At 34.9% G+C, this 12,220-nt stretch overlaps 1 protein-coding gene across 3 annotated transcripts in view; it reads left to right on the top strand.

Moving 5' to 3' along the window:
- Cog2 (conserved oligomeric Golgi complex subunit 2) overlaps positions 1 to 12,220 on the top strand; it is a 437,003-nt gene that overhangs the window by 261,619 nt on the left and 163,164 nt on the right. For all 3 annotated transcript variants that reach the window (XM_090399142.1, XM_090399141.1, XM_090399143.1), the window contains exon 10: positions 6,714 to 6,775. In XM_090399142.1, coding sequence (XP_090255268.1) covers positions 6,714 to 6,775 — 62 coding nt within the window. The remainder of the gene's footprint in view (positions 1 to 6,713; positions 6,776 to 12,220) is intronic.

Here is a 12,220-nt window from a genome sequence, read left to right on the forward strand (position 1 = left end):
TAGGACTGCATGATCACGTTCATTAATTGGAGGCAATGTGGTCACCTTGATTATGGATAGCTCTTCTGATCCTGTGACCTAGTCCAGTACTCTCCCACCCCTATTCCCCCTCCATCTCATGCTGCCCTAAGTAATTATCTCTTAGTAGATGTATAAATTCTGTTTCCTTCCTTTCTTCCTTCCATTCTATATCTCCATAGTTGAAGTTCCCCATAAGGCCAAGTGGTTAGCGTATCCGCTCTCCAGCCAAAAGGCTGTGGGTTCGAATCCCGCCGTGTGCATGGATGTTTGTGATTGCCTGTGAAAAGTACTAGTGGTGGTGGTGGTGGTGGTTGTGGATGGCGTTAGTGTATTTGCAGTCAGTTGGTGGATTGAGCGGTGGAGACAGCTGCAGAGCAGGTGACATCCCTTGATGAGTCTTTGGACTCCCTGGAGGTGCCAAATAATAATAATAATCACTCAATCTACTCATTGTACTAATTTAGCAATGCATGTCTTCCCGATCATCTGTATAACTCTGGCCTATAGCAACAACCCACTCTGTATATTTTGTCTTACTGGCCTTAATCTCACACCAGACTGTTTCAAATGAACAGCCATCCTCCCATCTATCTCCTATTCTTTTTGGCTGCAATTTATCTGCTATCATTTGCAGTATCCCTCATCCTATCTTCTCTGAAAATACTAAACCCTTCACATTCTATCCCTCTAACTACATCATCATCTGCTGTTAGCCAAGTTTCACTAATTCCTATAACTTTTGGTCAGGTTGCACTAACCTGTGCCAACCCCCCCCCCCCCTCTCCCTCTTCTTCCTGATACTTATACTTCTGGCATTAGTATATAGAAACTGCAACATCCCCCCCCCCCACCACCACCTATTCAAAAATATTGAATAGAGTAGTCAATTCGGAAAGTAACTACTCTATTCAATATTTTTGTTTTGATTTTCTTCACTCAGTCATTCTCACTGACTTCATGGGTGCCTTCACATGAACTCCCTTGCTTCCACCCTAATTGGAAGCAAGTGAGTTCGCTTGCATAGTTTCCCTGAATTTGCACTTCATCATGGTCATGAACAAAGCTCTCTAGACACCTAACACTAAAACTATTTAGATGCAGTCCATCAGCATTGTACACATCCTTCTTTCTATCAAACACAGACTATAGATCTACAAATTCTACATCATTCCTTCTGCACAATCTATGTATAGACTCCTTTGCATCAAACACCTAATTTCTTAGTTGTTTGATGCAAGGGATGGCAATGGATTTTCGGTAAACCTTTGACTGAAAAACTATCAAAATATCCTCTCAAAACTTAATTATCCTGAAAACTCAGATTCTGATGGTCAAAAAAAAAAAAAAAAAATAAATAAAATAAAATAAAATTTCATCCTAGAACATCTGCTATAATAGAATGACAAAAATACATAAAATAGGTATTCCTTTTCACCCAGCAATCAGTTGTATTGGTTGCCCTTCTTATTATAAGCTATTGAAATTTTTATATAACTTGCTTATTAATATAACGGGGAAAAAATTGCCTTCAGTCATGAAGAAAAACCTCAGATTGCTAAAGTGAATGACCTCCATCTTTACAACTCTGACATCATAGTGAGAATTGATAGTTTGTTTTTACCAATCTACCTTTAGGAATAATAGTTAAATTACTTTTTATGGACTTTCTGGCTTACATCCTTAATTTATTTCACTTTATGATTCACCCTGGTTACTTGTTTAAGAAAATATATGCTCTGCAAAACAGGTAGAAAGTTGTACCATAGGTTTACCTCTTTAGTCCAAATTGTCTTTTCCCAGCAGAATGAAATTTATGTTAAGAAAATAATGCCTTCCTTAATAAACTTATAAAGCAGGAAGATCAGTTTTTTGCAGCATTTCTGTTTATGAGAAGCCATTGTTTACTGGAAGATACATTCTTCAGAATTCAATGTATCACCCATCACAAAAATTCAGAATTATCATGACACTTGCCCACTGAACACATGATTTGCTCTTCTGATAATTCTCACAGTCAAGAATTTCAATGTATTAAAGAGATCATAATAAAGCCTCTTTAGCTAATTTGGTTTTAATGAAGCCCTCTGGTTGGGAAGGGGGGGGGGATTTGTTTGAATTACAACTAGGACCAAAAGCATTGCTATCAGGTTTTTCAGTCAAAGGTATTTTGCTAATATCATACATAGTCAGCAGGGATTTTCCCCTCTTGGAAAGTTTTTTTAATTCCACAAACTGGCCAGGGGGAATACCCTTCCAGTAAGGCACCTGTTTGTGGTGGAGGGACTTCTCAGTAACAATACAGGCCCATTTCATTTTTATTCTTACCATCCTTCTCTTCCCATATTCTTTGATCTACATTTCCTGAGTTTTTTTGACTATCCTGTCTTCCAGACCACCACCGGCATCCAACACCTTGTTTATGTGTGTGCTATTTGGCGGGTATAAGCTATGGACATTTGTAGAGGATTGTAGTAGTTTCACACTGGATGGTCCAGCCAGGATCAATTGGCTAGTGGGCTTGCCTGCAAGGGTTGATAGACAGTGTAGCAGTAAGTCTACTTCCCATGGTCCAGGGGTAGGGCTGAAGACTTGCTGTGGTGCCACTGTGGCATCTGGGGATAGCCCTGGCATTTCACTCCTGAATGCAGCCATTGCTTGTCAGAGAGCAGGTATCTATGTGTTGCTCCAGGGTGGGTAGGGGGCTCTGGTGCGGAATCCATCTCCCTTTGAGAACAAATAATTTTTCATCCTTTTGTTTATCGGGGCCATCAAAAGAAAATAAGAAAAAAAAAAAAAAAAACAGAAGCTGACAAATTCACCACTTTTCTTAATCTTACATTCAACTAGGGAATGTCTACTTGAAAAAATGTCACCTCTTCATCCAGAAGAGTTTTGAAAGGTTAACAGGATCTCTAAAATCTGTATAGAATCTTCATTCAGGAAATAGTGAAACAGCAGCAGTGACAATCCAAAAAATTACTTTGAGCAACATCTGTTGGAGGAATACTAATTATGGTAATCCCCACAAAACATTAAAGTTTTCTAGATATGTTATATAAGAGTAGGACTTCCTCGATGTTCCCAATGAGGAGATCTGCTCTGAAGTGAAGGAGTGACAGGCATGTGAACAACACACTTCAAAAAAAAAAAAAAAAAAAAAAAAACAGAGGAAAACTCATGTTATAACTTATTTATTTGTAGAATTTTTGTCTAAGTTTCATAGGCATCTTCAGTACAGAATTACAGACTGCCAATCAAACAATAACAGAAAATTCTAAAAGGCGTCACTTAGTAGCTAATGTGAAACAACTAAAACAGTATTTTCCTAAGTGAAAAAAAAAAGTATATATATATATATATATATATATATACTGCTCAAAACAATTAAGGGATATTCTTGTTGTTATTCTTGTTAAAATTATTTCATTCTAAATTTTTAATCTGTTAAATTTGTAATAAATATCGATTATTTAAACGATACCTCATCAATTACATCCTATCCATAAGTAAGAAATATTTATTCATGTATAAAGTCCCCAATAGTTATAATTATTTGCCGAAATTTATAATTATCCAGTTTAAAAATTTATATTTATATGCAGTTATTTATAATTATAAATAACTTGCATTCAGAGATGCCGTACACATAAAGAATAAGAATACAAGTTATTTTTTCTGGATTAGAAGAGACAGAGATTCCATAACTGTTAATTGCTTTTTCTATGAAGCAGTCATTAAAATCATTTGATGAGAAGGTAGATGTTAATGTTGCAATTTTTTCTGTAAAACTTCATCAGAAGAACATGAAGAGTGAGCCCATTGTAATAACATCTTAATAGCTCCATCCTTGTGACTAGGATGGTAGTGAGATTCAGCACAGATATAGTGGCCTGTGAGTCTTCTTCTGAAAAACTGAAAATTGCAAACTGCCATTTGTCTGATTGACAAAGAATTCGTAGATCTAAAAAGGCTACTTGGTTATCCATTTCTTTTTCTAAGGTGAACTGGATTCTAAGATAAAGTGCATTTATTTTGGAAAGAAACTGCTGTAACTCAGAAATAGAGCCATTCCAATTTGCAAAAATAAGTTAAATATCTTCTATTAAAAGTAGCAAGTAAATTACATATTTATTTAACTTATAAATGGAACATCCAATGAAGTAAACAACTGATCTTAATGGAATACTAGGTTTATGAACTTTGGATAAACCATATAATTTTCCTTTTCATCCCAAATAGAAACATTGTCAATAAGAAAATTAAGCATATTCATCTGGCTACCAGTATGATTATATGAGATCCTGCTGGCCTATGAGTAGTCTTGAAGTAATAGTGACATTTTTCGATCATATTCTCTTTTATCTTGAACAAAACAGCTATTTTTTTTGTCTGTTTTAGTAATAATAAAATTGTTTTTCTTCAATGACTTCAGAGCTTTAAATTCAGGAAAGAAAAAAAAATCTGTGTGTGTGTGTGTGTGTTGCCGTAAATGTCAGAAATATGGTCATTCTCAAACTGATAGTCATAGTTTTGCCATTCTGCACCAGATTTGGAGGTAAAGATCATATGAATAAGTACTGTAAGAGAAAATACTCTGTGAGGGAGATCACACAGTGTACTCCCAAGCATGCCAAAGGTGGAAGGATGAAAAGTAAAAACTGAGTAGTGCATTGCCATATTGCCCTACTGACACTTTATAGTTGTCTTCTCAGCATAAGAGGGAGATCACCAGATGTCATTGCTTCTTTTGTGGTATACTGCCTCTTTATCGTCCGATAAGTGAGGCAGTTCTCAGTTTTTATTTTTTGAATCTCCTTTTCATCCTTCCACAACTGTAATATTCCAAACATTAGGACTTGCTTGCTTCCTTAGAGCAGATAGAAGAGAAAAAACAATATGGACTCACTCCTAAGGATATACAAAGAATGGTCCCACTCTTTACAAAATGGAACCTGCACCCAAGAGGATCAAAGACATGCTTCCAGACCCTTTAACAGATGGTATGGATACCTCCATTCCTTCGCTGGAAGATAAAACAATAAGTATACCAAGCCTCCTAGAAAGATTCAATTTGATAATGTCTTGGATATTTTTCCTGATGACGAAATGGACATCAGTCATCCACAATTCTCCAAAAAGAAAAAACCCAAGGCCATTGAAAACGAAACCTCACAAAATTGGAAGCCAGATAATACCACCAGAAAGAAATAATGAAAATGTTACTACATTGGCATCGACATCAAAGTTCTCTAGCAGAAGTATGTACAATATGCATCTCCCTGCATATTGTATATACTTCATGCCTGGTATCAATCTGGAATTACAAAACATAACTGTCATTCATAAAGATAGGATATGGGATGGACCTGCCTAGCAGCATCCATCTTCCTCCTTCAACATATCTCAGGATGACCTTGATGATGTCATATTCCAGTTGCCATTCCCCCACTTACTTTTAATAGAGGATTTAAATGGACTCAGTACTCTGTGGCTTAGCATCTGAACAAACATCAGAGAAAGAGTTGTGAAGCATGTGAAGATGTGTTAACACCCATCTTATGATTTCTGGAGGGTAACAGACTTTTTCCAAAAACAGTCTGACTTCATCAAACACCATTCTATAACTGATCATCTGGTCTGGCTGGAATCATCCATTAGAGATGCTTTCCTAAAACACAAGCACTTAGTATTGGTTTTCTTTGATACAGAAAAGGTATACAACACTGCTTGGAGATTAGGCTTGAAATATCGAAAGACCTACACAATTCCAACTGAATTTTCAATGTGGAAACTACTCTCTCTCTCTCATCTGTATACCAAAGAGGATGGAGTCCCACAAGGTTAAGTTTTAAGTGTCGCACTTTTTGCAATCAAGATTAACTCAATTACTAAACTTTCTCCAACTCTGAGTATTGCTTTCTATGTGGATGAATATGAGGATCATAGAAAGTTGCAGCAAACCATTGACCATCTTTCAAAATGGGTACTTGCAGATGGGTTCAGGTTTTCACAGAAGAAGACCGTTTGTATGCATTTTTGCTGCAGACATGCCGTCCACCCTGACCCAGAATTCAGACTAGGATAAACTTTATTCCCAGTTACACATAGTTCTTGGGGATCATATTTGACAAGTAATTCACTTTCTTTCCTCAGATACATCAGTTGTGTGATAAATGCTGTAAAGTAATGAATATGTCTTCGTACCTTGTCTTCCACGTCTTGGGTTGCTGACAAATGTTCTTTGCTTAGATTGTAGAGTATGCTCATTATATCAAAATTATGCTTCTGTCAGAGTGCAATTATGCCACTGCACTGGATAGACTGTAATCACCATCAAGCCATAAGAATTGCAAATGGAGCATTTCGAACCTCACTTATCCATGCTCTGGACCTTGATAAATAGTCTACTATTTTTTGCATGTAGTGGGAATCTGTACAACACTCATCAGACTGCCATACAAACCCTTTTGTCACAGGTAACAAATCCTATGGAACTTATAAGCTGTGAGTATGTGGGTGGGGGGAGGCAATGGCTACTGATCTGCAGGCATAAAAAAAAGTTGATCTGAGAAACTTAATAAGAAATTTAATTATTTTTTTAATATCTGCTACAGTTTTTTTTTTTTTGTAAATTAATAGATTACATTTTTAATCCTTAGATTAAATTAATAGATTACATTTTTAATCCCTAGATTTCAAGAAATAGGTGGTAAATTTGAAACATCTCTACTTGTTCCATTTGAAACAGTCAAAGGTGAGATGGTGAATGTTTTAAAATGATTTATTGCTGTCTTTTTTTTGCAGAGGAGAGGAGAAAAATACTAAAATGTGATTTTCTAATTTTTTTAAAAATTTTTTTTCAGTCATGTAATGCTGTAGTGTTTATAAAAAATAAACTTTTCTATTGTAACAAACTATTCTATACTTAATGATGTTAAAAAAAAAACATGAAATTGGTGCATAAATCAAGATAATCACTGTTAGGTAAAAAAAAAAAAAACATTGTATGAACAGATAATTATGGTATTATATGGTGGGAGGGTCAAATAATTGGTCCAGAAAAACAGCCAGTGAAATCAAGTTGTTCTTGTTCCCACTCCTCAAAAGCATAAGTTGGATAACTGACTTTTCATGTCCTTTCAGAGACAGTATCAAGAGCCTGATCTTTCCCCGAAGATTTTAATTGGATCCAAATTTTTTATTACTCTATACACAATATGCACTTTGCAATGCAGGGTTTATGATATTTGTCATAGTCCATGTAAAATTTTGAATATATAAAATGATTCAACTAAACTCTGTCATCTCTTAATTTGGCATTTCATATTATTTCAGTAAAATAAGAAACTGAATTTGCACCCTGTGACAAGGTTTCATTAAATAAATCATTTGTGCAATCTCTTTCACAGGTGCCTCCCCTTTTTTTTTGTGCTGAATTCATGTTAACAAATGTTGAAATAAGTTTTAACATTAAGATTAAGAACCTACCACAAGACTACTAATATTCATGAAAATGTTTAATGACAAATTATTTATTCTCTATATATTGAATCCCTCTTGAAATCTTTTTGAAACTTTTCTCTTTTGTCGGAACTCATATTCCAGTTCATAGAATAGTCAGAAACAAAACTTTTGCAAGAAATATACTTATTTTCTTCTAGAGTGCAAAAAAAAAGTACTGCATTTTTCACCTTATAAGATGCAAAGCAGTCATATTGGATGCATCACATAGTTCATGTGGAATTTTTGGGAAAAAAAAAAATTCTTTGCAGTATAAGATGCATCAAATTTTTCTTGTAAATATTAATTTCTTTAATTAATTGATACATGTAATATCCATTTATTACATAAAATAATTTTTATAATTTCATTAATCTTATTTTCAAATCTTTATTCATCTTCACTCTTAAAATTTTCTGAACTTGATTCTTCATCAGAAATGGAGTCTTCGCTGTCTTGAAATAATGTCATCCTCCTTACCTTCAAGAGAATTACTAATGCCACACTTTTTAAAAGATGTTATCATTTCAAATTTCACTTCGTTCCATGAATTCTTTACCCATTCACATACCTATGAAATTGTGGCCTTCTTTCTTTCTTGTATTTGCAGATGTATTCTTCGAAATTTGGAGATTTCATCCAATTGACCCATTTTTTTTCATAAAGCCTTTAAGTGGTTTCTTTATTGATAAATCTAAATGTTGAAGTGTGGAGGTAGTCCTCCTGGGATTACAGCTATTTTGCGAAGTTCATTCTTAACAGCTTTGGTTTTATGCCATCTAAACTGATCCCATCCTCACAAAGCAGGTTTCTGACTTAAACTGCCAGGATGTCCAAACCACACCTTCTTTATCCATAACTTCATCCCTCCTTCCCTCATCCAGCCATCCTTTTGGATGAATATGAATGTAAACTCCTTTGGGAAGATTTTCTTTAATTAAAAAAAGGTGGCAATTTTATTTGATCCTCGCAGCATATCAAAACAACAGTATAGTGGGTTTTTCATGATCAGAAGTTTTAACAATAATATTTTTTAACCTTTGGAGTCAACGGTCTTGTTTGAGGGTACATCAAAAGCAAAAGGCACTTCATCCATATTAGCTATCTGTGAAACTCAATAATTTTTGAATTTTTTGGCATATTTTCGTTTTTGCAGTCATGCATAAATCATTTTTCTTCATAAATCTAAAGCACCATAATGGGGATCCTGTAAAGTCAGTGATATTCCTTTCTATTGCTAATAATTTTGCCTATTGAATAATCATATTTATAGATATGCAGCAACCTGATCTTTGACTCATTATCCAAGTTTTTAATTAATTTTTTGTGATATTTTCGTTTTTGCAGGCATGCATAAATGATTTTTCTTCATAAATCTGAAGCACCATAATGGGGACCCTGTAAAGTCAATGATATTCCTTTCTGTTGGCAATAATTTTGCTCATTGAATAATCATATTTATGGATATGCAGCAACCTGATCTTTGACCCATTATCCAAGTTTTTAATTCATTTTCAATTTCTGACCCTTTTGCCAATTTTCTGCAGAGATTGTGTTTTTTTAGAATTTGCTTCTATTAATTGCTACTCTTGTTTTCTTCTAGTTTATACCATTTTTTTTTTTTTTTTTTTTAGACAGAGGTCAAAAGTGCCTCTCTGCTGCCCTATTGCCATTATTTTTTGTGTACTCAATCACACTATGCTTAAATGCAATCGTATAGCTATGTCTGTGCTTCATAGAATCCATGGGTTATAAAAAAAAATTTAATATAATAATATATTGACTACTAGTTTAAATGTGTGACCATTTAACAACTGTGCAGCTGTTTAAGCTGATCATGCATTACCGACAAGCGTTGATTGATGTACAGTAACTGCGCATACACAAAATCACATCGGTGTATAAGACCTGCTGTAAAATGCACTGGTTTATAAGACACATTCGGCTTATAGGATGCATCCTAATTTTCAGGTAAATTTTAGGTACAAAAAAGCACATCTTATAAGGGGAAAAATATGGTAATTTTTTTCATCCCTTAGTCAGCTCTTTGTTCTCCCATTGCCTTCCCATTTTCTCCATACTCAGCCTTTCCTTATACTGAGCGTTTCATAATGCTAAGACAGTCTTAATCTCACTTCTGTTACCTCTAATGAAACAGCCTATTTATCACTACCTGTTTACCCTGGACTGCCACTGTCAACAGAAAATGAAATGGTGGTGGTGTTGACTGGGGAAACAAACAGTAATTCAAGTTGAATTATATAATTCTGCCTGCCATCTGTGGTCTTTCAGTCTTTGGACAACTGTCTGGAATTTAATTCAAGATGTGTTTGTTAAAATTTGCTTGGACTATCTTTTATGTGGCCAGACTGATATTTTTGGCTGATTTCCCTCTTCTATGTAAGAAGAAAATGTGACAAAAAAATTAATAGTATAAGGGAAAATTATTCTTTTCTTTGTTTCATCATTTTTTATTTGTCTTGTTAAAATGGACTATAATAAAATATGAAATAAAGATAAGGAAAAACTAAAGAATACAATGGCAAGCCAGATGATAGATACCAGGAAATGTTTCCCTATACTGTACATTCCCAGCATACTTATGTTAGAAGTGGGGGGGGGGGGGGGTATTATTTCTTGATGAGTCTGATGAGTGGGTCTGCCATGATGAGTCTGACTCCGTGTACATGGAGTCAGACTCATCATGGCAGACCCACTCTAACCATTGTTCACATAGTACCTATCATACCTCTTCTTGAACTCGTCCATTGATGATGCGCAAACAGGCAAACCCATTCACCACCCTCCAAGCAAAAAATCTAGTTCTAACACCCTTGCTAACCAGATTTTTATACACTTTTCTGGAGTAACTCCTTCCTCGAATGTATGGGGGGAAAAATCGGTGTCAATCCTATAAAATTTCTTTAATAGCTTATATGCTTCTATCATGTCTCCTCTTTTTTGCCTCTCTATCTGTTTTCATAAGGGGCATTTCATAGACATGTCCCGATCTTGGTCATTCACCTCTGGATCCTCTTCACCACTTATTTATCTCCATGGTATTCAGATAAATAGATGTGCATACAATAGTTAAGATGTGACTTTTTAAAGCTTTATAAAGGAGAATAATAACCTCTCTATCCTTGATTGTTAGTTTATCTTCAATAATAATGTAATCTGATGTGCTGTTTTGGCCATCTATGCAATATGCCCTCTAAACTTCAAATCTGTCCACAATCATCTCCAAATCCTGGTGTCATCAATTTCCTCCAGTTTATGTCCATCAATGTAAACAGCCCATAATGTTTTCATTCCAAAGTGCATGGCTACCTTAAACTGGCAACTGTCATGAGGGTGATAGCTGCCGGTTTTACATTATTAATCTGTTTGTCATCCTACAGGATCTCTTCATTGACTATCACTCTTGCTAGCTTTGCATCATCAAGAAATAAATGAATATTTTCCTTCAAATTTTTCCTATCACTTGTCATCTGCCTTCCCCTATACTCTACTCCCCAATACACCACTTTGATTTTTGTCCATGAGCCATCCTCTTATCCAAATCAATGGGCTTTGTATTCATCACCATTACTCCAAGTTAAGCAAGCGAGTTCCATGTAGAATTCTGTCAAATGCCTTTGCAAAGTCCAGCAGTATCACTGAGTAGTCATTTCATTTATCCAATTCAATTGTAACTTTATTATGAAAAGTAAGCAGATTACTAAGGTTAAGACCAACCTTTCACAGAACCATATTGTACCTTATGAAATATCATATTCCTGTCCACCCAGTCCTTAATTCTGTCTCTTTTATAGACTTCTCTAATACCTTAATCACCTTCCCTGAGATACTGATTTTCCTGTAATTTGTTGTTTCTGTCTTGGAGCCTCCTTTAGACAGTAACAAATTGTTCAGCTCTCTTTCCAGTTCCTTGGCACCTTCCCAGAACTGAGGCTCAAATTAAACAGCTTAGTCAGAGTAGGTGTCAATTCCCTTGCACACTTTTTGTAATAAACAGGCCGATATGCCATCTAATCTCATTGTTGTGTTCAGACTACTTACTGCGTGCTAATTTAAGATGGACGAGCAAAATGTCAACTGAAATGTAGCTTTATAATTTACATATCAACTATATTTCTTATTGATATTTGCTTTTTGCTTGCTCAATGATAGTGGCAAGTAGGCACTATGAAAATCCTAAGAGGATACGTCTAAAATATGAAAGACTAACCTAAATTCATCAGTTCTTCAAGGACAGTTTCATAAAAATGATGGAGCATTTTCCTTTCAGTTGGAAAGACCTGAGTTCAAATCCAGCGAGTGATCCAAGGAATCTATTAGGATTTTTCATCTTAGGTGTTAAGCATTTCCTAAAAATAGTAATAATGTTAAGGGTCTTCACCTAAAAATAATAAATAAAATAAAATAAGCCAGGGAATATATATGCAATTAATAGACAAAATATATTGGCCTCATAGTTCAGATGTCAACCTCTGTCAGAGGCAACCAAACCAAATATCGACAATTATAAAATCACGTGTGCTACAGTAAAAATTATTTATTATACAAATATTTCATCTTGCATATCAAGACATCATCTGTATGAATGAAGAACAACATTGAGGAATTTGAACAATAGAAACATTAGAGCATATGCATTACATTAGTGATTCTCTCTATACATGCAGGTGCATGCTTG

The sequence above is a fragment of the Typopeltis vanoorti genome, chromosome 10, assembly GCF_054136105.1.
Source record: "Typopeltis vanoorti isolate ZY-2024b chromosome 10, IOZ_Tvanoo_1.0, whole genome shotgun sequence".
Taxonomy (NCBI): domain Eukaryota; kingdom Metazoa; phylum Arthropoda; class Arachnida; order Uropygi; family Thelyphonidae; genus Typopeltis; species Typopeltis vanoorti.